The following is a 26,951-nucleotide window of genomic DNA, read 5'->3' on the forward strand; positions in this document are numbered from 1 at the left end:
GCATTCCAGATTACCAGATCTCATTACATATGGTTGTGAGCCACCATGTGGGTGCTGGGAATTGAACTCAGGACCTCTGGAAGAGCAGCCAGTGCTCTTTACCACTGAGCCATCTCTCCAGCCCCAAAGTAAACTATTTTCAATCCATCTCTTTCTCTTTCTCCCCTTTCTTTCCTTTCTCTCCACTCCCTTCTCCCATGTAGCCCAAGATGGCCTCCATCTTGAGATGTAGCCACAGATAGTCTTGAACTCATGCTTTTCCTGCGCTCTTGTCTCTACTTTCTAAGTCCAAGGGATACAGGCATTTTAACTAACCCCAGTTTTAGATGGTCCTAGGGTACTATTATTCCAGGCAAGTACTCTATCAACCGAGCAACGTTCCCAATCCCCTTCAATTTTGACCCCCCCCCATGGTACTGGGGACTTGTGCTTCTGAGACAAGCATTCTGCTACTGGACTGAGCTGTCGCCCCAGCCCTGAGCAGCCCACCCTTGAAAGCTCAGTCCCTAGTTCAGCTCCACAGGGAGAAAACACATTACTGTTGGAAGTAGTTACTGCTTCTCCTCCCTCCTTGATAGGAAACTGGGCAGCTGATGATGTTAACCTTCCTTTTCTATTTCACCCCATTTTTTCCAGCTCTTCTCAGCTATCTTTTTACTTCCTTTGTTTATTCTATCATTGCACACAAAAATAAGCAACAATTAACACTGGCTACAGAAAAAAAAAAATCCTCCTTAAACTATTTCTAAAGCATCTTAATATGAACACCCTTGACAATCTTAAAAGTATATGTAAATGAAGTATACCCATATATTTAAATGATAACATAACCAAATAACCTTACGATTTATGCTTAGAACTTTCTATTAAATCTAAATAAGTTTTTCTCGATAACTCTGGCACTAAAATATTAAAAGTTTTAAATGCTGTAAAAGAAATCTTTCCATAATTCTTGCTCTAGACTATATAAACTTAAAAATATATCCTTTTCATATTGATATGGTCTCAAATCTAATACAGAATAGTCAGAAGAACTCATGACTTCAGTGTGGCTGTCCAAATCTGGCAGTATCCAAAGGCAAATATACAGATACCACCTTGCAGCTCTGACAGTGGAAGTAGCATGCAGAGAAGGGGAGAGATTATCTGCCAACCAATGATTCTACATGTCCAAAACAAATGTAAAACATGTTAGAGACCAGAAAGACACACCTATCCTCAGTTCTGATAGCTCTTGCACGCTGTGGGACTGGAGAGGGCAGACATGAGACATTAATTTGTTTGTAATTTCAAATTCTAAGTAGTGATGCAACTGTAATTGTTTCATTAATCTACATTTTCACAGTCTGAAAAAGTAATTAAAAAGCAGACTCACCTATCAATTACAATTTCCTTCTGCCTTAGAAGTCCTTCTTTTATTTTCAATACTGATTCCCACTTACTGAAATCCTGAAAGCCAGAAGGTGAGCAACTCTGATGAGACGATCCAGGTAAAACCTGCACAAAAAGTTTATATATTTAGTATGCTATCGAAAGGGGTCACTTACAGATCATCCAGTATTTCCCCAATGGTTTTCATTAAAAAAAGAAAAAGAAAATTAGATCTTTTTCTCTTCCCTCTCTTCTTCCCCTCCAAAAAAAAAGACTATCTAAAAGCACATACACAGAGCAAGCCAGCAAGCCAGAGAGGGAGCCAGCAAGCTCCATGGTTCTGCCTCCAGTTTCCAGCCTTGAGTTCCTGTCCTGACTTGTAATGATGGATTCACTTAGGATGTCTCCCTTGATCAGCTATTGATCAGCTATTGTTAGTACAATATAAAAGCCCTTTAATAGCTAGAAGGAGTAAATTAAATCTTTCCTGCCTACTTCTGAGTCTCCTAAAGAGGGCTATTTAAGGGTGGGTGAAGACACACTAGGAAATACAAGATCTCAGAGAGAGCAGCTTTGCTAGCACTTGGACCTAGTGCTTCACAGAGTGTCAGATGGAGACTCGCCTTCAAACTGTACTATTTTCTCTATGGCCTTTTAATGAAGAGACTATCCAAAATGACGACTCCCTATTGTATATTCCTATGGAACAGTATAACTGTGAAACATTCCTCTTGCACTACAATCATGCTTTATGAATCCATCAAAATACATTGCTAAATGCCCCTAGAGGATGCACCAGTGTTAATGGCTAAAGAACTGAGAAGGTTTACACTGAACAAGCACTGGAATTTCTGAGGGCAGCTGAACTAATAGATAACTTCCTGGTCCAGGGCCAGCTGGCCAGTTGCTCTGTACTGTCTGGCATTTGGTATCTTCTTTTCCTGTTGAATGAGGGGAAGCATTTTTACAAGGATGAGTTGGACCTGCTCATAGACTACATAATGACCAGGAAAGAGCAATTGCAAGGACTGGCCAACCCAAAGGTCTTGCTTCCAATGCTTTCCCCTTCTTCAGACAGTTCCTTTGGGAAGTCCCTTATCACGACTACCAAAATCCCACTATTTTTAGAGAAACCAAGCCTTGTAAGACCACTGGCAGATCTTTCGCGGTCAATGCCACACAAGTGGGCAGTACAACCCATATCCTTTCAGAACCAAAAGGTGAACTGTGGAGCCTGAAGAACAAGATGGCTGTGGCCCAAATGGCAGCTTCACCTCTTTCACAGACAGGGCCCTTGCCTTGCTGCAGCACTCATGTCTAGGCTCTGAACACCAACACCACTGTAGCGTTCTCTGGCATACAGTGCCAAGGAGACTCTCTCACCTGTGGAGGGTTTTAATGACAAACTACATAGTTGTAGGAATCATCATTAAAGACACTGGACCTTAAAGATACTCAGTTATGTATTAAAATGCAATAAAACTTACATAAAAAACACACTTATAAATAAGAATTTCAAGCACTTTCCAGAGTATTTAAGTCCAATGAAGAATTGAAATGAAAGTTTCAAAAGGTCTGGCTATTTGTAGCACTACATATAAAATCTTACATTCATCATCTTGTCTAAGTAGAAGAAGTTTACTGAAAACAGGTCAGGCATTACCTCAGGAAGCAATACAATAACAAAATGTTCTATGGCTCAGACAAATACTACGAAGAGGGTTCCAACAGGATAAACACAGCACCTGAGTATCCAGACTCTAAACTGTCATGATCATATTCATGATCATCATTCAATTTCATTAAAATTTCAAAGTCACAAATATTTTCCCAAGGTATAAAACATTATTTCACACTGGGCAGTGGTGGCACACGCCTTTAATCCCAGCACTCAGGAGGCAGAGCCAGGTGGATCTCTGTGACTTCAAGGCCAGCCTGGGCTACCAAGTGAGTAGGCACAGAGCTACACAGACAAACCCTGTCCTCGAAAAAACAAACAAAAAAAAATTACTCACAAATAATTATTATGCAGATAATTTAGATGGCTATTTGTCCCCATTATAATTACAGAATCTAGCAATATATTTAGACTTTAAGAAAATTTTCAGATACTTAACATATAGCAACAATAATAAAAATCAATATGGCAATGCCAGAAAACTGGAAAGCAGTCCTTGAGAGGGAAGTAAAAAGAGGCTTTAGCTGGGCATGGTGGCTCATGGGAGGCAGAGGCAGGAGGAGCTCTGTGAGTTCTAGTCCAGCCTCATCTACAAAGTGAGTTCCAGGACAGCCAGGGCAGTAATACAGAAACCCTGTCTCAAAACACAACAAAAAAATAAACAAGAGGCTTTAAAAGAGACAGGAGAGTAGAAGGGGAGTCCTGGGAGCAGAAAGGTCAGAGAGAAGGAACAGGTAAGGAGCCAGGAAAGGTGCGGAGGAGGGCTAGTCAAAACTACAGGAGTATATGAAAAACACACAATGAAGTTTGATACTTGGTAAACTAGTTAAAAAGCAAGAGAATCAGCTGGGCAGCAGTGGCCCATGCCCTTAATCCCAGCACTAGGGAGGCAGAATCAGGTGGATCTCTGTGAGTTCGAGGCAAGCCTGGTCTACAGAGCGAGATCCAGGACAGGCACCAAAACTACAGAGAAACCTTGTTTTGAAAAACAAAACTAACAAACAAACAAAAACAACAAAAAAAGCAAGAGACTCTGAGTGAGACATTCTGTTTGGATGTATAAAACTGCTACCAAAAAACGTAGGTTATTAAATAAAATTTCAGTGCCACAGGTTGGTTCTTTGTCTACAAGCTGTTGGTTCAGGAGATTCAAGTCCCCTAAAATAATACAGGCAATTGCCATCACTGCTGTTTGTCCACTAGACGGGAAAACTCTATTGCTGGAGATACTGTGTGCTTTGTTTGCAGGACATAGAGAACCAACCCGGAACTCAGTTTAAGCTCCCTCCCTGCTGACCAGCATCCACAGTGCTAAAGGGGCTAAACTGGCTGCTGAAGGTGAACTGTCATCCTCAGGATTCAGTTACAGCCCCTGCATGCTACACTAACACTAACGAGGCAAACCATACCCACTGGTGCAAGGGTGCAAGTCTGTTAGGGAACCCAACCACGTTTTGGTTGAATCTAAGGTCTAATCCACAGGAGGGAATTTATATGTCTGGTACTATAAACCTGGTCACAGTTATGTACATCTGCTATTGAAGCACTCAAGTACTTTCCTTGTGGTTGATGACTTAGCTCAACCTACTTCCTTTCATTTGCTCTCTCCACGGCCTAGCCAACTGTGGAGAACACTCCCATAATGCAACAACTAAGGAGCTATGTCCCAGCATACAAAGGAGCCTTGAGGACTCTATTCCATCTATGAATGGCATCCTCTTTTTGACTAGCTACCTCCTGCACAAATCAGCCCTCCAAACACTTTCAGTAGACAGAACTACATAATCAGGCAGCCCAACAAAGAATACCTACCCTTCACACAACATAGCCTCAGACAATGCACTAACTAATGGCTTGTAGCATACAATCTGAGAACTGTGTTTCAGTTTGTATATCCTCTGCCTGCTTTATAACAAAAGAAGCTACATAGCAGATAACTGTCTCCTCACAAACCCGTAACACTACTCTTTACATATCATTGGCTGAATTTTCTCCCCATAGCTAAGAATATCCTTCAAGGAAAGTTTTTGCTTATACTGTTGTGCTTTATTTTGTTTTAAATGCGTATTGGCAACAAGAAAGTAGGAATTAAACAGAAGGAACAAGGGGTCTGTGAGAAGATGGCAACTGACACTACTTGATCTCACACACTGTGAGCCAGTGGCAGAATAGACCACTAAAGCACCTGACATGTACTTGCATGAATATACATAAATAAAACTAAACATACAGTTTGATTCCCACTTATAATCTGTGGGGATATATTGTGTACCCTAATAAACTTTGCCTGAAGATCAGAGGATGGAACAAGCCACTAGATTAAACATACAGGCCAGGTAGTGGTGACACACACCTTTAATCTTAGCACTAGGGAGGCAGAGATCCAAATGGACTACATGAGACTGACTCAGTCTAGGAGAGAAAAAAAGAGCCAGGCAGTGGTGGCACACACCTTTAATCCCAATACTTGGGAGTCACATGCCTTTAATCCTAGCACTTGAGATCTCATGCCTTTGCTTGGGAAGCACACACACCTGTAATCCCAGGAAGTGATAGCTGGGTGGAGAAAAGTATATAAGGCAGGAGGAGACAGGAACTAGACTCTTTCAGGCTGAGGAGTTGGTGAGGTAAGATGAGGAGTTGGTGAGGTAAGAGGTAGTGGCTGTGGCTTGTTCCTTTGTCTTTCTGATCTTTCAGCATTTACTCCAATATCTGCCCCAGGGCTTTTTATTATAAGACCATTAGAAATTCAAACAACAGTAATCCTTGATCTAAACCCTTCAGAAACAAAAGGAATAGAAAATAGCTATAAAATGAGCAAACTGGGATAAGCAAAACATGTGCCTGCCCTGTAATTAAGAAGATAATAATACAGATAAGATACAAACAATAACCAAAATTAGCAGGAGTCTTCCTTACTACACTTTAACACTGATAAAAATAATTAAAACACACACACACACACACACACACACACACACACACACACACACACACACACACACACACACACACACACATATATATATATATATATATATATATATATATAAACAGCAAAGAGCCAAATGTGGAACATAAACTTAAAGGTCCTCTCCCCGCCTCTGCACAAATCCACACCTCCTCTGTTTCTGTTCAGGAAGGAGCAGGCCTCCTATGGCTATCAATAAAGCATGGCATATCAAGTTGAGGTAGGACTAAGCTCCTCCCCTCATATTAAGGCTTGGTGAGGCAATCTATCTTGAAGAATACGTTCCTAAAAGTCTGTCAAAGCATCAGGGACAGCCCCTGCTCCCACTGCTAGGAGTCCCACAAGTAGACCAAGCTACACAACTGTCACACACATGTAGAGGGACTAGGTCACCTCCCATGCAGACCAGCCTTGACTGTTGGTCCAGTGTCTGTGAGCTCCTATAAGGCCAGGTTAGTTGTTTCTGTGGGTTCCCTTGTGATGACCTTGACCCTCCCTGGCTCATACACTTCCTGCTCCCTCTCTACAATAGGATTCCCAGAGCTCAGGCCATTGCTTGGCTGTGGATCTCTGTATCTGCTTCCATTAGCTACAAAGATGAAGGCTCTCTGATTACAGGAGATGGCCAGGTTCAGCCTAGTATCCACTATTGCTAGGAGTCTTGGTTGAGTATCCTTACAGATTCCTGGGAGTTTCCCTTGCACCTAACCTCAAAAGGCATCCCCATCAAGACATCTCTTTCATTACTCTCCCCCTCTATCTCACCTTCAACACGAGCCCTCATGTTCCCATTCCCACCCACCCACAATTTACCCAGGAAATCACTTCTACTTCTCCTAGCCTCTCTGGGTCTGTGAATTGTAGTATGGTTATCCTTTACTTTACAGTTAATATCCATTTATAAGGGGGTACATGCCATGTTTGTGCTTCTGGGTCAGGGTTATCTTATTCAGGATGATTATTTCAAGTTCCACCCATTTGCCTTCAAAATGCCTGATGTCACAGTTTTTAACAGCTGGATAATACTACAATTGTAAATACACCACATTTTCTTTATCCATTCTTCCATTTAGGGGCATCTATGTTGTTTCCAGGTTCTAGTTATTACAAATAACTAGAGTGCCAATTTTCTGAAAAAGTGCCATACTGATTTTCAAAGTGGCTGAACAACTTTGCACTCCCATCAGCAATGGAGGAGTGTTCCCCTTATGCCACATCCTCTCCAACATAGGCTGTCATTAGCATTTTTTGATCTTAGCCATTCTGGGCATAAGATGGCATCTCAGAGTTACTTTCATTTGCATTTTCCTAATAGGTAAGGATGTTGAACAATTCTTTAAAAGTGTCTTTTGGCCATTTGAGATTCTTCTGTTGAGAATTCTCTGTTTAGATCTGTACCTCATTTTAAAAATTGGAATATTTGGTATTTTGATGTCTAGTTTCTTGAGTTCTTTATATATTTTAGAGATCTGCAGCCCTCTTTCAGATGTGGGGTTGGTGAAAATCTTCTCCCATTCCCATTTTGTAGGCTGCTGTTTGTCTTACTGACAGTGTCCTTTGCCTTACAGAAGCTTTTCAGTTTCAGAAGGTCCCATTTATTATCTATCTCAGTGTCCATGCTATTGCTGTTCTATTCAGGAAGTAGTCTCCTGTGCCAATGTGTTCAGGGATACTTCCCATTTTCTCTTTCATCAGGTTCAGTATACTTGAGTTTATGTTGAGGTCTTTGATCCACTTGGATTTGAGTTTTGTGCAAGGTGATAGATAAGGATCTATATGCATTCTTCTACATGCTGACATCTAGTTATGCCAGCAGCATTTATTGAAGATGCTTTCTTTTCTACATTGTATAACTTCGGCTTCTTTGTCAAAAATCAAGTGTCCATAGGTGTGTGCATTTATATCAGGGTCTTTGATCCAATTCCATTGATCAATGTGTCTGTTTTTATGCCAATGCCATGCTGTTTTTATTACTATAGCTCTATAGTAGAGCTTGATATCAGGGATGGTTATTCCTCCGGCAGTTGGTTTATTGTATTGTTTTTTTTTTTGTTTATGTGTATTATATTTGTTTATGTGTATTGTTTTTAAGCTATGCTGGGTTTTTTTCCACATGAAGTTGAATATTGTTCTTTCAAGGTCTGTAAAGAATTATGTGGAAATTTGATGGGGAATGCATTAAATCTGTAGACTGCTTTTAGTAAGATATCCATTTTACTATGTTAATCCTACCAATCCATAAGCATGGGAGATCTATCTTCTTATATCTTTCCAATATCTTTCTTCAGAACTTGAAGTTCTTGTCATACAGGTCTTTCACTTGTTTGGCTAGAGTTACCTCAAGGTATTTTATAGTGTTTGTGGTTATTATGAAGGGTGTTATTTCCCTGATTTTTCTTGGCCCTTTCATAGTTTGTATATAAAAGGGCTACTGAAATTTTTTTAGTTAATCTTGTATCTAGCCACTTCACTGAAGGCATTTATCAGCTGTAGGAGTTCCCTGGTAAAGATTTTGTGGTAGTGTATGCATACTATCATGTCATCTGCAAATAGTGACACTTTGACTTCTTCCTTTCCAAATTGTTTCCCTTTGATCTCCTTTAGTTGTCTTACTGCTCTAGCTAGAATTTTGAGTACTATATTGAATAGATGTAGAGAGAGTATACAGTCTTGTCTTGTTCCTGATTTTAGTGGAATCACTGAGTTTCTCTCCATTTAATTTGATGTTGGCTGTTGGCTTGCTGTATATTGCTTTTATTATGTTTAAGTATGTTCCTTGTATCCCTGATCTTTCCAGGAGTTTTATCATGAAGGAGCGGTAGATTTTGTCACAGGCTTTTTTATCATCTAATGTGGTGATCATGTGGGGTTTTTCTTTCAGTTTGTTTATATGGAAGATTACATTCACAGATTTTCATTTGTTGAACCCTCCCTGAATTTCTGGAATAAATCCTTAATCATACTGGCTATTCTTTTTTATGTGTTCTTGATTCTGTTTGCCAGTATTTTGTTGAATATTTTTGCATCAATGTTCATGAGGGAGATTGGTCTGTAATTCTCTTCCTTTGTTAAGTCTTTGGATATCAGGTAACTGTGGCCTCATAAAAAGAATTTGGCTTCATAACTATGAAATATGATCAGCTGCCTAGTACTCCTACTGCCATGCTTTCCTTACCACAGTGGACTAGACATCATGCCCTCAAACTGCAAGACACTACCTTCACTCTTCCCTTACCTTTCTGCTTTTCAGACAGTCACAAAACTTAGAAAAATTGTAGTAGTGCCAATTATCTATCAGGCTCCAAGCATTATGCCAAAAGCAGCAAAGAAAAACAAACAATCAAGCCTGTCTCTTTGACAATGAAGCTCTAGACAGCCTGAGTACACGTAACTGTACATTTGATAATAAAGCTATAGACAGCCTGAGTACACGTAACTGCACATTGGACAATGAAGCTATAGAGAGCCTGAGTACACATTACTCCACATTGGACAATGAAGCTATAGAGAGCCTGAGTACACATTACTCCACATTGGACAATGAAGCTATAGAGAGCCTGAGTACACATTACTCCACATTGGACAATGAAGCTATAGAGAGCCTGAGTACACATTACTCCACAATGGACAATGAAGCTATAGAGAGCCTGAGTACACATAATTCCACATTGGATGGCTCCAGATACTTAGCACTGACAACCTGATAAATGTAAAAGGAAAGGTGTATGCAATTGCATTAAATCTTCATTCAAACTTCTAAAATGGCAGCTCAACATAAAAATTAATGTCTTCTTTTGTTTTATTGTGGATCAGGAGTATTAGACTTCTAGTCTCTCTTCTTACACAGTACTGTTTATATCAACAAAAACTATGTAGGGGTAGTTGTTTCACTCTTATATGTAATGAAATCCAGTCCCACCCAAACTCATACACATAATTATGTGCAAATCTTAAAAAATGCATTTTTAAAAGTTTGGACTGGTAAGAGTACTCAGTCAGTAAAGCTTTTTCCTTGCAAGCATGAAAGCCTGAAATGAAAGATGGCTCAGTAGTTACACTCTTCAGAACGCCCTAAAAAAAGCTACCATGGCAGACAGTGGCACAGACAAGGGGTGGCATTCAGAGGCAGAGACAAGCCATCTCTGTGAGTATGTCTGGTATTTATAGCTGGGGCCATGTAAGCAACCCTGGGTGGGGGGAAGCAGGCAAACTGGAGCATGCTATACTTCAGGGATAACAGACAGACACAGGCAGAGCACTGCTACTGAAAGTCATGTTCATTCTTTTATGTATTAGTACACTTCTTTCTCAGCAGCAAGGTAACAGCTGCAAAACATTAGCTAGATATATGGAGATGTTAATATAAATATCTATTTAAAAGACTATAAATGTATTTAAAATTAGTGCACAAAATGCTTCAAAACTGTATGAGGATGTACAGCATATTGTGGTAGTATTGTGTTCCCCAATATATTGTGCACCTTAATACACTTATCTGGGGTCAGAGAACAGAACAGCCGCTAGATAGACATAGAGGCCAGAAAATGGTGACACACACACCTTTAATCCTAGCATTATGGAGGCAGAGATCCATCTGGATCTCTGAGTTCAAGGCCACACTGGAAACAGCCAGGCATGGTAACACACACCTTTAATCCTAGGAAGTGATGGCAGGAAGCAGAAAGGTATATAAGGCATGAAGACCAGGAACTAGGGTCCATTAAGCTTTTAGGCTTTTAGCAGAAGTTCAGCTGAGAGGCATTTGGGAGAGAACACAGAGGCTTCAGTTTGAGGAAACGAGATCAACCGAGGAATTGGCAATGTGAGGTTAGCTGTGGCTGGTTCTGTTTCTCTGATTTTCCAGCATTCACTCCAATACCTGGCTCCAGGTTTGTTTTTATTAATAAGACCTTTTAAGATTCGTGCTACACACAGACACTGAGAGAAACAATCAAAGGGACCTGTTGAAACTAAGAAGCTTTTGTAGAGCAAAGGACACGGTCAACAAGACAAAGCAACAGCCTACAGAATGGGAAAAGGTCTTCACCAACCCCACATCAGACAGAGGTCTGCTATCCAGAATATATAAAGAACTCAAGAAACTAGACATCAAAATGCCCAACAGTCCAACTAAGAAATTGGCTATAGAACTAAAACATAGAATTCTCAACAGAGGAAGTTCAAATGGCTGAAAGACATTTAAGGAATTGCTCAACATCCCTAATTATCCTGGAAATGCAAATCAAAACGACTCTGAGATACCACCTTACACTGGTCAGAATGGCTAAGATCGAAAACACAGAAGACAGCTTATGCTGGAGAGGATGTGGAGCAAGGGGAACTCTCCTACACTGCTTGTGGGAATGCAAGCTTGTATAGCCACTTTGGAAATCAATATGGCTCTTCCTTAGAAAATTGGGAATCCATCTCCCCCAAGACCCAGCTGTAGCACTCTTGGGCATATACCCAAGGAATGCTCAATCATAACACAAGAGCATTAGCTCAGCTATGTTCATAACAGCATTGTTTGTCATAGCCAGAACCTGGAAACAACCTAGATGCCCTTCAACTGAAGCATGGATAAAGAAAATATGGTACATAAAAACAATGGAGTACTACTCAGCAGAGAAAAACAATGACATCATGAGGTTTGCAGGCAAATGGATGGATCTAGAAAATATCATCCTGAGTGAGGTAACCCAGACTCAGAAGGACAAACATGGTATGTACTCACTCATAGGAGGATACTAGATGTAAAACAAAGATGACTAGAATGCTACACAACTCCAGGGAGGCTACCTAGAAAACGGGACCCTAGGAAAGACACAGGGATCACCCAGTGACAGAGAATGGATGAGATCTACATGAACAACCTGGACGGCAGTGGGAGTAATGAAGGGCAAAGTTCGAGGGAAAGAAAGCTTAGGGGAACAGGAGATCCCAGCTGGATCAGGAACAGAAAGGGAGAAAAAGGAATAACAGACCATAATAAATGATGACATGAGAGCAGGAATAGGCAGAGTGCTGGAGAGGTTCCCCAGAAATCCACAATGATACATCCTCTGTAGATTGCTGGCAATGGTCGAGAGAAAGCTGATCTGACCTAGTCTGGTGATCAGATGGCCAAACACCCTAACGGTCATGCTGGAACTCTCATCCAATAACTGATGGAAGTGGATACAGAGATCCTCGGCCAGGCCCCAGGTTCCAGGAGTCCAATTGTCGAGAAAGAGGAAGGACTGCAAGAGCGTGAATTGTTGAGACCAAAATTGGAAAAGCACAGGGACAAATAGCCCAACAAATGGAAGCACATGAATTATGAACCAAAGGCTGTGGAGCCCCCAGCTGGATAAGTGAGACAACCGAATAGCTTGAACTGTTTGGGAGGCACCCAGGCAGTAGGACCCAGACCTATCCTTAGTGCATGAGCTGGCAGTTTGGAACCTTGGGCTTACACAGGGACACTTTGCTCAGCCTGGAAGGAAGGGACTGGAGCTGCCTGTACTGAATCCACCAGGTTTAAATGAATCCCCAGGGCAGTCTTGGCCCTGGAGGAGATGGGAATGGAGGGGAGGGGCTGGGGGGAAGGTGGGAGTGGGGTCAGGAGAGGGGAGGACAGAGGAACCCATGGCTGATGTGTAAAATTAAAACACAAATATAATAAATTTTTAAAAAATTAAATTAAATTAAAATTAAAAAAAAAGATTCGTGCTACAGCATATCCTACCTTGTACATCCTTCCTTCATCTTTCTGAAAATATCGCAACCCCAAAAAGACTAGTTCTTCCCAAACCTCTTAGCCATAATAATTATATGCCTTTGAGATAATTTAACACTAATGTATTTAACCTACTGCTCAGCCTGGTTAAGTTTAACTGCCTTTAGAGAACAATGTAACCAACCCTACTACACCTTGAACTTCCAACACAACCAGTCTTTACAAGCTAAGCTCAATTCATAGCTTTAATCCTAGTACTATACTATTCCATGCCCTGAACCTCATTATATGTATGTATGCATGTATATGTATGTTGTGGTAATCATTTGCTAATAGCAGCCAACAGGTCAAAAGCAACATTAAACAAAACAAATATGCACCACAAATATTGGAAGTAGAGAGAGGTTGATAACATCTGTGTGAGGATTTGAGAGCTATTCTGGGTTAGTTGATTTCTTCACTTGCAAAATTCTGTTAAAAATTTCTGTCAGGAATCCCTCATTCCTTTCGCATACCATGTTTCTGTACTATTCAATAAACAGAGCAAAGCTCTTCGTTAGAGACAGGCACAAGACAGAGACACAGACAGGCAACAGACACAGAACAGACACAGGCACAACAATATAGGCAACAGGGACAGACATATCAGATGCACACAAAAGACAGACTATCCATATGTCACTCAACCCAGCTATGGACAGATGGAAGACACACAGAGAGAAGAGAAGAATTCAAATGTGGGCTCACTCTTAGTCAAACTAATAAGAGAGGAAGTCTATGGTTTTAGTCCTTATTGTGCCAAGGACACATTTTTGTTCCTACTCTGAAGTTTCTCTAATGCGTTTACTGACACAGTATACATCAACAAGTCTAAAATATTTTGTAAAATGAATAATTTTCTAAGAAATTGTCAATTTCCAAATATTTCTTGAATAATTTTGATATTACTGGAATTAGGAGGATTAGGAAAAGAAGGAAACCATTCATCAAACAAAGCCATAACTCTACAGATAGTTTCTATTTTAATCTAAGGAAAAGATAAACAAATACAACTTCCAAGTAAAGTAATGTGGTGGTTTGAATGGGAATGGCCACTCCATAGGCTCACGTTTGAATTCTTGGTCTACAGTTGGTGGAACTCTTTGGCGAGGGTTAGGAGGTGTGGTCTTGTAGAGGAAATGTCATCTTACTGGAGGAGGTGTGTCACTTTAAGGTATCAAAGGCCACACCAGGCCCAGACTTTCCCTCTCTGCCTCCAACCTACAGATCAAGATGGAAGCTCTCTGCTACTGCTCCAGCACCATACCTTGCATGCTGCCATGCTCCCTACCATGATGATCATGAACTTATCCTCTGAAACTCTAAGTGAGCCTCCAATTAAATGTTTTCTTTTAAAAGTTGTCTTGGTCATGATATCTCTTCACAGGAATAAAAAGGAACCAAGACAAGTAATTAAGCCAGAGTTTGAGCAGCAATGAATGTTACAAAATTACAGTTTAAAATAATTAGACATTTTATAGATGTGGAAACTCAAAACACCACCATTTTTGGCATCACTGAAGTTAAACTTCTTCTAAATACAATGTGAATTAAACTGAATGAACATATCAAAGGGTGTAGGGAACAGCAATAGATAGAACAGGGATGGCGTGGGAGAGCAATGAGAGAGATACCATGATGGAGGGAGATGTCATGGGGAGAGAGAAACCCAGTGCTAGGGAAGGTGCCAGGAATCCCCAAGGATGACCCCAGCTTGGACTACTAGAAATAGTGGAGAGGGTGCCTGAACTGAACTGGCTTCCCCAAATGATCAGGCTGGTGAATACCCTAACTGTCATCACAGAGCTTCTCTCCAATGACTGATGGAAGCAGATGCAGAGATCCACAGCCAAACACCAGGCAGAGCTCCAGGAGTCCAGTCAGAGAGAGAGAGGAGAAATTCTATGAGCAAGGGGCATCAGGAACATGATGGGGAAACCTACAGAGATGATCAAACCAAACTAGTGGGAACTCATGAAAGTTGAATCAATGGCTGTGGAGCCTGCAAGGGACTGGACTAGGCCCTCTGAATGGTGAGAGAGTTGCGTAGCTTGATCTGCTTGGGGGCCCCAAGCCCCCTGGGGGTAGGATCAGAATCCTTCCCTGGCGCATGAGGGAGCTTTTTAGAGCCCACTACCAATGATGGGACACTTTGTGTAGCCTTGAGGCAGGGGGAAGGGCTTGGACTTGCTTCTACTGGATGTGCCTCCCCATGGGAGGGAGGCCTTGCCTTCTTGTGGGGAGTTGTGGGGAGTAGGTTGAGGGGCAGCCTGGAGGTGGGAGGAGGGAAGAGGGGGAACTTTGACTGATATATAAAATGAATGAAAAAAATTTAATTAAAAAAGATTTAAAAAAGAAACAGCTAAAGAAAAACAGCAGTGTGTGGCAGTAAGAAGGTATCAGAAACAAATATATACTTGTATTAGTTACATTTTTCTGTCCCTATGATAAAATATTCTGTAAAAGCAATTTAAGGAAGGAAGGTTTTACTTTGGCTCACAGTTCAAAAGCATAGTCCATCATAGTAGAAAAACTATGGCAGTAGGAATTTGGTCCCATTGCATCCAAAGTCAGGAAGCAGAGAGCAATGATGAATGTTGGTACTTAGCTCACTGTCTCCTTTTATTCAATCCAGAATCCCATCTCATCAAATAGTTCCAGTCATAGATGGGTCTTCCTATCTCAGTCTAATCTAGATACCTCACAAGTATGCCCAGAAACTTTTCTCCTGAGTAACTCTAGATCTTGCCAAGGTGGCAATTAAAATGAACTTACATAACCCTTGAATTAAACATGCAGAAGAAAAGAAGTCCCAAAGGAGACATCAATGAACTATAAACCAGAAAAACAACAGACAAAAATCAATATGGAAAAAGCTTGTTACGAGGTGACATTCAAAGTCATGAGGCCAAGAAAACAAGAGAAGCCTCCGTTAGAGCAATGTGCAGAGGGCTGCCAGTATGCACTATAGATCAAGCTGGAGTGGATGGTCCTGGTTCCTTTATTGCTTCACTTCAGTTCTAGCCTTCTCCTTCAAATAACATGAGGATAAAAGTCAAGTGAAGGAAATAACCACCCTATGAAACACAAGAACAGACTTTACTGACAACCAAAAGTTAAGCTGGCCTTTCAGACCTGCCAATATTCTAGGAGAACAAAATTGTTTTCTATTAAAGTAGCGGATGGCCCACACTCATGTGAAAAATAGCCCCTCTATAATATCCTATCAATATATATTTTCCTCAGAGATTGGAAAACAATAAGAATTTAGGTTAAATAAAACCATAACTAGCCATGATACCAACGTGTAGTAGGTATTCAGTGATAGCAAAATGCAGTTTTACCAAATTTAGAAAATTTAGTTATTGTTTGATAGAAAAATACTTATCAAAATTTACATATTGGTAAAATAGAAAAAATACTACTATTATGCTATTTTTCTGAGAATTTCAATAGTGGAGCTTATTTCTATTGACTGCAGACAATTTAAGTAATCAAGAGTATAAGAAACTTATGAATATGTAACTTGTGTATCTCATAAGTAATAAAACTTTACTGAACAGGAACATGAAATATAAAGGTAATCATAAGGGCTTCTAACTGTGTCAACTAGCCTGAGAAAGGAACAGAGCATCTGTCACCAAAGTGATATCTCTGAATTTAAAAAAGAGAAGCAAAGGTTTTTTGGTTTTTGTTTTTTTTTTTTAATAAGCAAATGTTATTATGAACATATTTTATAGTTGTCAAATTTAGGGAAGGAAAATAATTCATCATTTACATGTTTTACCTAAAAATGCATAAAATACATTATTTTTTGCTAATTAGAGAAGAAAACAGTAGTTCAAGAGCCAAAGAAAATCATAACCTCTCTGTATACAGGCCCTAACTAGACTCAAATATTTGAATCTATACATTTATAGACTTAGGAGGCATACAGACAGACAGACAGACATACAGACATACAGACAGACACAGACACACACACACACACACACACACACACACACACACACACCCCACACACACACACACACACACCCCTACCCCTCCCCTCCTCATTTGAAATGTTAAATTCCACTTTCCTAATGGAATAAGGACAGCTCACATCTACCACAATAGCAAACAAGCTACTGAGATGAAACCCAGATGCCATGAAAAGTTGCCAAAATATGTCACTTGGTGGGCAAACATGATTCTAATAAAAGTTCCTCTAGTGCATCTGAAAATAGCTCATGGGCTCTGGCTGGACAGACAGTGCCGATCTTAGATAGTACAGGCTGCTGGCCTAGCTCCCAGCACCTCTGCAGTTCTTCAGGGTGTTATCTCTCCTTCATGTGCCTTTGTCCCCAAGCTCACACATCACTCAGAGCATGTCAACTAACACAGCAAATCTCCTTCTTTCCTAGAACAGTCTATCTGAAGCAGTACTTCATAAATGCATTTTGGTAAAAGAATGATACCTCAGCCAAAAGAAATCCATAAAGCTCAATAAATAAAATGAAAATAAGCTACAAACAGCACAGAATTTAACAGCTTTTTATTTACTGAAAGAAAAAAGAATATTAATAAAATCTATGGATTTAGTAGAAACTGAGCTATGCCTATGTTATCTGTGCAGTACATTGCCACATCTTTCAACAAAACTGAGGCAAAACCACAAGTTCAATAGTGTCATTGGTCATCTTTTCCTGTCAGAGTGACCCCCAGTCCTCGGACCTCTGAATTCCATAAGGAACTTTCTTTGTACTGTGGAACTGTTCTTCTTCTTTTAAGGATTTCTTGTTTTTGAAAGGTAGGAAGATAAATCATTTGGTTGGTTTTCTGAAACAGGGTCTCACATAGTCCAGGCTGGCCTGGAGCTTACTATATACAGCCAAGAATGACCTTGAATTCCTGATCTTCCTGCCCTTACCTCCCAAGTGCCAGAATTACTAGAATATACAACCACAGTTGGCTCAGGAACTGTTATTTCTTCAATTTACTTTTACTAATTCTATAATGTTCTCCTGTCATCCAAATACACCTTACTGAAATAAAAATTCAAATGTATTGAATTATACAAAGGGTAAAACAATAAAGAGAATATGTATGTATACACATTTATATCTTAAAAGTATGTGTGCATGAAAATAAAACCTTAGAAGTTTTTATGCCTACTACACAATACAACTAAATTAAATTTCATTTAGAGGAAGAAATGATTCCTCTCAAACCTCAATCTAGGTTTTAGCTCATCATGTATTTGATTTGTAAAATGTCAACAAAGAAAAGATTGGTAACACGGAACATGGTAACACTATAGTTATAAAAATGGTTGTTTGGTATATGTCAACAATTTCAGAGTAAGGGTGGAGGAGATGGCTGAGTGAGTAAAGTACCTCCCATGCATCCCGGGTTCTAATTCCGATTTTTAGCATCTACATAAAAATCCAGGCACAGGTGATAAGACGTGACTAGGAACAGTTGTTGCTGTTCCTAGGGACACAAGCTCAGATCCCTGCACCCATGTCTGTAACTCCAACTCCATGGGATCCCACACCTTCTTGTGCTCTCCTTAGGCATCTGTACTCTTGTACTTACATGCGCATATCCACACACAGAGACATCCATATAATTAAAACAAATACATTTGGTCAATGCAGACATGGTGGTACATGCCTCTAATCCCAGAACTAGGGAGATGGAGACAGGAGGCTCCCTAGAGCTTACTGGTCAGCCAGTTTAGCTGAATATGTGAGCTCCAGACTCAGTGAAAGACACTGTCTAAAATAGTAAAGAAGAAAGTGACTGAGAAAGGTATTCCATGCCAAGCCCTGGCCTCCACATGCACAGCGACACATATACACCTGCACACACATACTCAAATTGAAAAATTACTTCCCTAAAAAAAAAAAAATCAAAGATTTACATCTTCAAATAAAATTAACTATGAATTTCTCCCCCCAAAACTGTTATTGCTCTTACTTCCAAGATTTGTTAACAAAGGAATTAAATTAATTTACTTTCATTAATAAGTTAGACAACTACTACTTAGTCAAATTGAACAAAACTCACCAAAAGTACACTTGTAATTCACAATAAAGTTAACTATAAAATGGAAATAGATACAATATGTGGTATCGCACACCTGTGAAAACCCAGCACATGAAAGACAGAGGCAGGAGGGTCAGGAGCAGCAGGTGATCTTCTACTACATAGGAGGTTTGGGTCTAGCCTAGGATACAAGATACACCCACCGCACCCTCACTCAAATAAAGTATTAACGTAATATGGGCTGATTTTACATGCTATTTAACATTATGAGTACAATGTACCAGACAATACAGACAGCTTCTATTAAATCTGAGCTGTAACAGAAATAGCAATGTATTTTCTATTAAAATTCAGATTACCAAAGTGTTTTCATCAAATTTTCATATATTTTACTATTAAGAGATGGAAGGAAAAAACTAAAATAACTACAGTGTTCTGGGACAAACACAATGCCTGTATTAAACCACACCAGAGAATACACTAGACAGAACTATTAATGATGGTTATCTTAAAAGGGGAGAGAGCTCTTGTATGCTACATCAATTATCTAGCTTTCCTTACTGTTCACATATTGGTTGTTTTTTATTATTACACTTGGAGATGTTTAATGTTTTTTTCTATAGGTTCAAAGTACCATTTAAACATTTTTCCAAGACAGACTTGGTGGCCTACACCTGTAATCCCAGCAAGAGAGAGGCTGAGGTAAGGAATGATGACTCTGGTGTATATACTAAGAGCATGTCTAGTCCTTCTCAATTTATTGCAACCTTACATTTACTGCCCTGCAAAAACTACCTTCTTAGCTTTCTCTCAAACAAAAAGGCTTCTTCGAAGCTACCAGACTAACTTTGGACTATTTACCTAGATTTCAAGTATAAGTCAAATTCATGTAAAAGTCTGATCATCAACATATAAACTAACATTTAGGTACGAAAAGTTTATTTCTGTTTATTTCTATTCAGTTTATTATTTTCTAAGGGAAAAAATATAGAGTTAATATCTGCTGATTGACTAATTTGATCAATTACAATACACTTAATGATCCAAAATGTTTCCAAACTAAAAATCATTGAAATTTACAATATACATGTTTAATATACAATCACATAAAATGTCCAAACGTACCAAGCAAAAAAACTTCATACTAAAAAAAAATTATTCAATGAACACGTATAATTTGTAGGTTTTTTGGGGTTTTTTGTTGTTGTTGTTGTTGTTGTTGTTTTATTTTTGAGACAAGATTTCTCTGTGTAACAGCCTTGGCTATCCTGGAACTCACTCTGTAGACCTCGAACTCACAGAGATCCGCCTGCCAGTGGAACTGTACCCCTCCCTGGATTCTGTCCACAGTGAACCTTCCCCAGGCCAAAGCCATCCCAGCTGTGCCCCGACCCTGCTGCTGCTGGGCACTGCCCCCAACCCCAGCAGACTTCTGCCACTGAAGCACAGACCACACCAGCCAAAATTGGTAAGTGATCCTCCTGTCTTGTGGCCTGGCCCCTCCCATCTCAGCACCAGCACCACTGGTGGGTCCTGCCACCGACTCCAGAGGAATCCCTCTGCTCTGCTACAACCCTCACCAGTCCACAGCAAGTGGGTAAGTAGTCCTCCTGCTAGCTGGACTGCTGCCACTCCCTGGGTTCTGCTCCCCGAAGAACCACACCATCACCCAAGCCCTTCCACCTCATCATCCTCCCTGTGACCAGCCCTTCCCCAGAACTCCAGCAGACTTCATAGGCACAGAGCAGTCCACACCAGTTGGAAGAACAGCCCCAGCCGCTCTACAGAAGGCCAGGCTGGTCCTAGGCACCCCAGAAAAAGACTCCAGCTTCTGGAGGCCAGGCTGGATCTTGAGACCCAAGAAGACTTCAGCTTTACCAGAGGCCAGACTGGAAGATCAAGAAACTCAAAGCCCCCAAAACCCCAGTGGAGACACCCTACTGGACTGAAAACTCACCAGTCACCAGAACCCTTGGCCACTTAGGTGAGAAGACCAGAGAGGAAACAGAAGCTAAAGAACACCCAACCAACAAAGACAAACACAGGAATCGACACCAAGATCTATAATCATCCCAAATCCAAATGCCTAACTGATAGTTTAAGAATGCAATCAATAACAAAACATAGCTATCCTAGGACAGCAAGACTTGAACATTCCAACACATCTGAAGCACAAGAAAATGACCTTAAAAATAACTTTATGAAGATGATAGTGTACCTTAAAGAGAAAATTAAAAAAAAAAAAACTTTAAAAAAAAATGGAGGAAAAGATAACCAAGAAATTGGAGTAAATCAATAGATCTTTTAAAGAATGTCAAGAACACCAGGGGGTAAAAGTTAATGAAACAGAACAGTTCAAGGCCTGAAAATGAAATAGAAGCAATAAAGAAAACACAGAGGGAAATCTGGAAATGGAAATCTTGGGAAAGCGAACAGCATCACCAACAGAATACAAGAGATGGAAGACAGAATATCAGGTGTTGAAAATATGATAGAGGAAATAGATTAATTGGTCAAAGAAAATGTAAAAATCTATAAAATTGCTAACATCCAGGATATCTGGGACACTATGTAAAGAAACAAACCTAAGAATAACAGGAATAGAAGAAGAATTCCAGTTCAAAGGCCCAGAAGATACACTCAACAAACTCATAGAAGAAAGTTTTCCTGCCCTAAAAAAGATAGACTCATAAAGCTACACGAAGTTTATAAAACACAAGTAGACTGGACCAGGAAAAAAAAAAAACAAAACTCCCCTCGTCACATAGTAACCAAAACACTAAACACACAGAATAAAGAAAGAATAGTAAAAGCTGCAAAGGAAAAAGGCCAAGTAACATATAAAGGCAGACGTACCAGAATTACACCTGACTTCTCAATGGAGACTCTAAAAGCCAGAAGGGCCTGGATAGACTTATTGCAGACTCTAAGAGCTCATGGATGCCAGCCCAGACTACTATACCTAGTAAAACTTCCAATCATCATAGATGGAGGAAAACAAGACAGTTCATGTCAAAGTCAAATTAAACTGATATCCATCCACAAATCCAGCCCTAGAGAAGGTACTAGAAGGAAAATTCCAACCCAAGGATTTAGCTACGCCCATGAAAACACAGTCACTAGATAATCCCACACCAGCAAAATTCAATCCAAAGAAGGGAAACACACACACACACACACACACACACACACACACACACACACACACAGAGAGAGAGAGAGAGAGAGAGAGAGAGAGAGAGGCACACACACCAATAAGAAGACAAAGATTAACAGAATGGATACAAAAACAGGATCCATCCTTCTGCTGCATACAAGAAACACACCTCAACATCAAACACAGACATTATTTCAGAGTAAAGGGTTAGAAAAAGAATTTCTAATCAAATGGACCTAAGAAGCAAGTTGGTGTAGCTATCCTAATATCTAACAAAATAGACTTCAAACCAAAAATTAATCAAAAATGATGGAGAAGAACATTTCATATTCATCAAAGGACAAATACACCAAGATGATATCTCAATTCTAAACATGTATGTCCCAAATACAAGGGCACCACATTTGTAAAACAAACATTACTGAAGCTTAACCTGCATATTAAACCCCACACATTAATAGTGGGAGACTTCAACATCCCACTGTCACCAATGGAAAGGTCCTCTAGACAGAAACTACACAGAAAAATAGTGGAACTAACAGATATCTATAGAACACTTTACCCAAACACCAAATATTTACCTTCTTCTCAGCACCTCATGGAAACTTCTACAAAATATACTCATATACCATATAATCAGTCACAAAGCAAATCTTAGTAGATACAAAAAAAATTATAATAACCCCTGTGTCTTATCAGATCACCATGGATTCAGGTTGGAGTTTAACAACACAAACTTCAGAAGGCCCACAAACTCATGGAAACTGAGCAACTCTCAACTGAGTTGCCACTGGTCAAGGAAGAAATAAGAAAGAAATTAAAGACTTCCTAGAATTCAATAAAAATGAATGCACAACATACCCAAACTTGTGGGACACAGAAAGCAGTGCTTAGAGGAAAGTTCCTAGCACCAAATGCCATCATAAGGAATTTGGAGACATCTCATACTAGCGACTTGACAGCACACCTGAAAGCTCTAGAACAAAAAGAAGCAAACATATCAAAGAGGAGTAGACTGCAGGAAATAAACAAACTGAGGGCTGAAATCAATAAAACAGAAATGAAGAGAACAATAAAAGAATCAATGAAACAAAGAGTTGGCTCCTTGAGAAAATCAACAAACTAGACAAACTCTTACCCAAACTAACTGTACTCCACGAAATTAGAAAGTCTAAAAGAAATGCACAAATTTCTTGATGCCACATACCAAAATTAAACTGAGATCAGATAAACAATTTAAATAGACATATAATCCCTAAGGAAATAGGGGCATTCATTAAAACTCTCCCAAGCTAAAACAGCCCAGGGCCAGATGGTGTCAGTGCAGAATTCCACTAGACTTTCAAAGAAAAACTAATACCAACACTCCTCAAATTGTCCCACACAATAAAAACTGAAGGAACATTGCCAAATTCTTTTTATGAGGCCATAGTTACCCTAATATCCAAAGACTCAACAAAGAAAAAGAATTACAGACCAATTTCCCTCATGAATATTAATGAAAAATACTCAGTAACATACTGGCAAACAAAATCCAAGAATACATCAAAAATATCATTCATCATGATCTTTTGGTCTTCATCCCAGAGACACATGGATGGTTGAAGATAAGACAATCACTCAATGTAACCCACCATATAAACAAACTGAAAGGAAAAATAAAAAAAATTAAAAAAAAACATGATCATCTCATTAGATGATTTAAAAAAAAAAAAGCCTTTGACAAAATCCACCATTCCTTCATGATAAAACTCTTGGAAAGATCAAGGATACAAGGAACATACCTAAACATAATAAAAGCAATATACAGCAAGCCAACAGCCAACATCAAATTAAATGGAGAGAAACTCAAAGCAGTTCCACTAAAATTAGGAACAAGACAAAACTATACACTCTCTCCACATCTATTCAATATAGTACTCAAAGTTCTAGTTAGAGCAATAAGACAACTAAAGGAGATCAAGAGGATACAAATTGGAAAGGAGAAGTCAAAGTATCACTATTTGCAGATGGCATGACAGTAATACATAAGTGAAGCCAAAATCTCTACCAGTGAACTACAGCTGATAAATACCTTTAGTGAAGTAGATGGATACAAGATTAAGTAAAAAAAAAAAAAAAAAAATCAGTAGCCCTTTTATATACAAACTATAAATGGACTGAGGAAAAAATCAGGGAAATAATACTCTTCATAATAACCACAAACACTATAAAATACCTTGAGGTAACTCTAGCCAAACAAGTGAAAGACCTATATGACAAGAACTTCAAGTTCTGAAGAAAGATATTGGAAAAGATATCAGAAGATAGATCTCCCGTGTTCACGGATTGGTAGGATTAACATAGTAAAATGGATATCTTACTAAAAGCAATCTACAGATTTAATGCATTCCCCATCAAATTTCCACATAATTCTTTACAGACCTTGAAAGAACAATATTCAACTTCATGTGGGAAAAAAAAAAAACCCAGCATAGCTAAAAACAATCCTGTACAATAAACCAATTACTGGAGGAATAACCATCCCTGATGTCAAGCTCTACTATAGAGCTACAGTAATAAAACAGCATGGCATTGGCATAAAAACAGACACATTGATCAATGGAATTGAATCAAACACCCTGATATAAATGCATACACCTATGGACACTTGATTTTTGACAAAGAAGCCAAAATTATACAATGTAGAAAAGAAAGCATCTTCAATAAATGCTGCTGGCATAACTTGATGTCAGCATGTAGAAGAATGCATATAGATCCTTATCTATCACCCTGCACAAAACTCAAATCCAAGGGGATCAAAGACCTCAACATAAACTCAAGTATACTGAACCTGATGAAAGAGAAAGTGGGAAGTATCCCTGAACACATTGGCACAGGAGACTACTTCCTGAATAGAACAGCAATAGCATGGACACTGAGATAGATAATAAATGGGACCTTCTGAAACTGAAAAGCTTCTGTAAGGCAAAGGACACTGTCAGTAAGACAAACAGCAGCCTACAAAATGGGAATGGGAAAAGATCTTCACCAACCCCACATCTGAAAGAGGGCTGCAGATCTCTAAAATATATAAAGAACTCAAGAAACTAGACATCAAAATACCAAATATTCCAATTTTTAAAATGGGGTACAGATCTAAACAGAGAATTCTTAAACAGAAGAATCTCAAATGGCTGAAAGACACTTAAGGAATTGTCCAACATCCTTAGCCACCAGGGAAACGCAAATCAAAATGACTCTGAGATTCCATTTTACACCTGTCAGAATGGCTAAGATCAAAACCACTAATGACAACTTATGCTGGAGAGAAGGTGGAGCAACTCCTCTATTGCTGCTGGGAATGCAAACTTGCACCTGCACTTTGGAAATTAATATTAAGGTTTCTCAGAAAATTGAGAGTCAATATACCTCAAAACCTAAGGATACCATTCTTGGGCATATACCCAAAGGATGCTCAATCATACCATAAGGACACTTGCTCAACTATGTTCATGGCAGCTTTATGTGTAATACACAGAATCTGGAAACAACCTAGATGCCCCTCAATGGAAGAATGGATAAAGAAAATGTGGTATATTTACACAATGACATCATGAAATTTGCAGGCAAATAGATGGAACTAGAAAAAAAATCACCCAGGCCCTGAAAGACAAATACAGTACATACTCATAAGTGGATATTAACTGTAGGGTAAAGGATAACCATGCTATGATCCACAGACCTAGAGAGGCTAGGCAACAAGGAGGTCAAAGAGGGAAGCAAGGATCTCCCTGGGAAGGGAAAATAGATGAGATCTCCTGGGCAAATTGTGGGTGGGTGAAAATGAGAACATGAGAGATCAGATTGAAAGTGGGATAGAGAGGGAGATATTTTGATGGGGGTGCATATTGGGGTCAGGTAGAAACCTGGTACAAGAGAAACTCGCACAAATCTACAAGGATGACCCCAGCTAAGACTCCTAGCAACAGTGGATATGTAGTCTGAACTGGCTGCCATCTGTGATCAGATTGGTGACTATCCCAATTGTCATCCGGGAGCCTTCATCCAGTAACTGATAGAAGCAGATGCGGAGACCCACAGCAGAGTACAGGGAATCCTGCTATTGAGAGGGAGGAAGGATTGTAGGAGCCAGAGGGGTGATGGACACCACTAGAAATCCCCAAGAAACAACTAACCTGGCTCATAGGAACTCTCAGACTCTGAACCAACAACCAGGGAGCCTGCATGGGACTGACCTAAGCTCTCTACATATGTGTGACAGTTGTGTAGCATGGTCTAGACATAGGACTCCTAACAATGGGAGCAAGGGCTGTCCTTAATGCTTTGGCTGGCTATTGGGAATCTATTCCTCATACTGGATTGTCTTGCCCAGTCTAAATACAAGGGGAGGTCTCAGTTTTACAGCAACTTGATATGCCATGCTTTGCTGATATCCATGGGAGGCCTGCCCCTTTTTGAACAGAAACAGAGGAGAAGTGGATGGGAGGGGGACGGGTGGAAGGAATGGGAAGAGAAGAGGGAGGAAAAACTGCAGATGGAATGTAAAATATAAAGTAAACTTGAAAAAAAGAATAATTTGGAAACCAGCTTTCTGTGAAATTTGCATGTTCATTTTAAAATTAACTACATTTTCAAGCTAGTCTAGTATAATCAAAACTTTGGACCTTTGATTATTTATGAAAACACTAGAGTACAAGAAGATTGCTCCCCAAGCTGTGAGTGTAAGTAGTTTAGGAAGAAGGAAGGTAAGAGGAATGGCAATTGAAACAATACTGAGGAGCCATGAGTGGCAGACACCCACCCCACAAGTCAGTATGCTACTATGACAGCCAGGGGACAACTGCTCAGACCGCATGCCACACCAGACCCCACTGGACAGCCCAGTAGGGATGGAGTCACTCCCCTAGAAGCCTCATGGGCAAACTGAAAACCGAAAACCCAGGACCCACCAGCCTTCAACCAGAAAGGGTGTGGTGGACTT

The 26,951-nt window shown here is 39.7% G+C and overlaps 1 protein-coding gene across 2 annotated transcripts in view; it reads right to left on the bottom strand.

Moving 5' to 3' along the window:
- The window catches only part of Cep85l (centrosomal protein 85 like), a 120,005-nt gene that overhangs the window by 35,412 nt on the left and 57,642 nt on the right, over window positions 1-26,951 (bottom strand). For both annotated transcript variants that reach the window (XM_036168929.1, XM_036168928.1), the window contains exon 4: window positions 1,376-1,497. In XM_036168929.1, coding sequence (XP_036024822.1) covers window positions 1,376-1,497 — 122 coding nt within the window. The remainder of the gene's footprint in view (window positions 1-1,375; window positions 1,498-26,951) is intronic.

The sequence above is a fragment of the Onychomys torridus genome, chromosome 19, assembly GCF_903995425.1.
Source record: "Onychomys torridus chromosome 19, mOncTor1.1, whole genome shotgun sequence".
Lineage (NCBI taxonomy): Eukaryota > Metazoa > Chordata > Mammalia > Rodentia > Cricetidae > Onychomys > Onychomys torridus.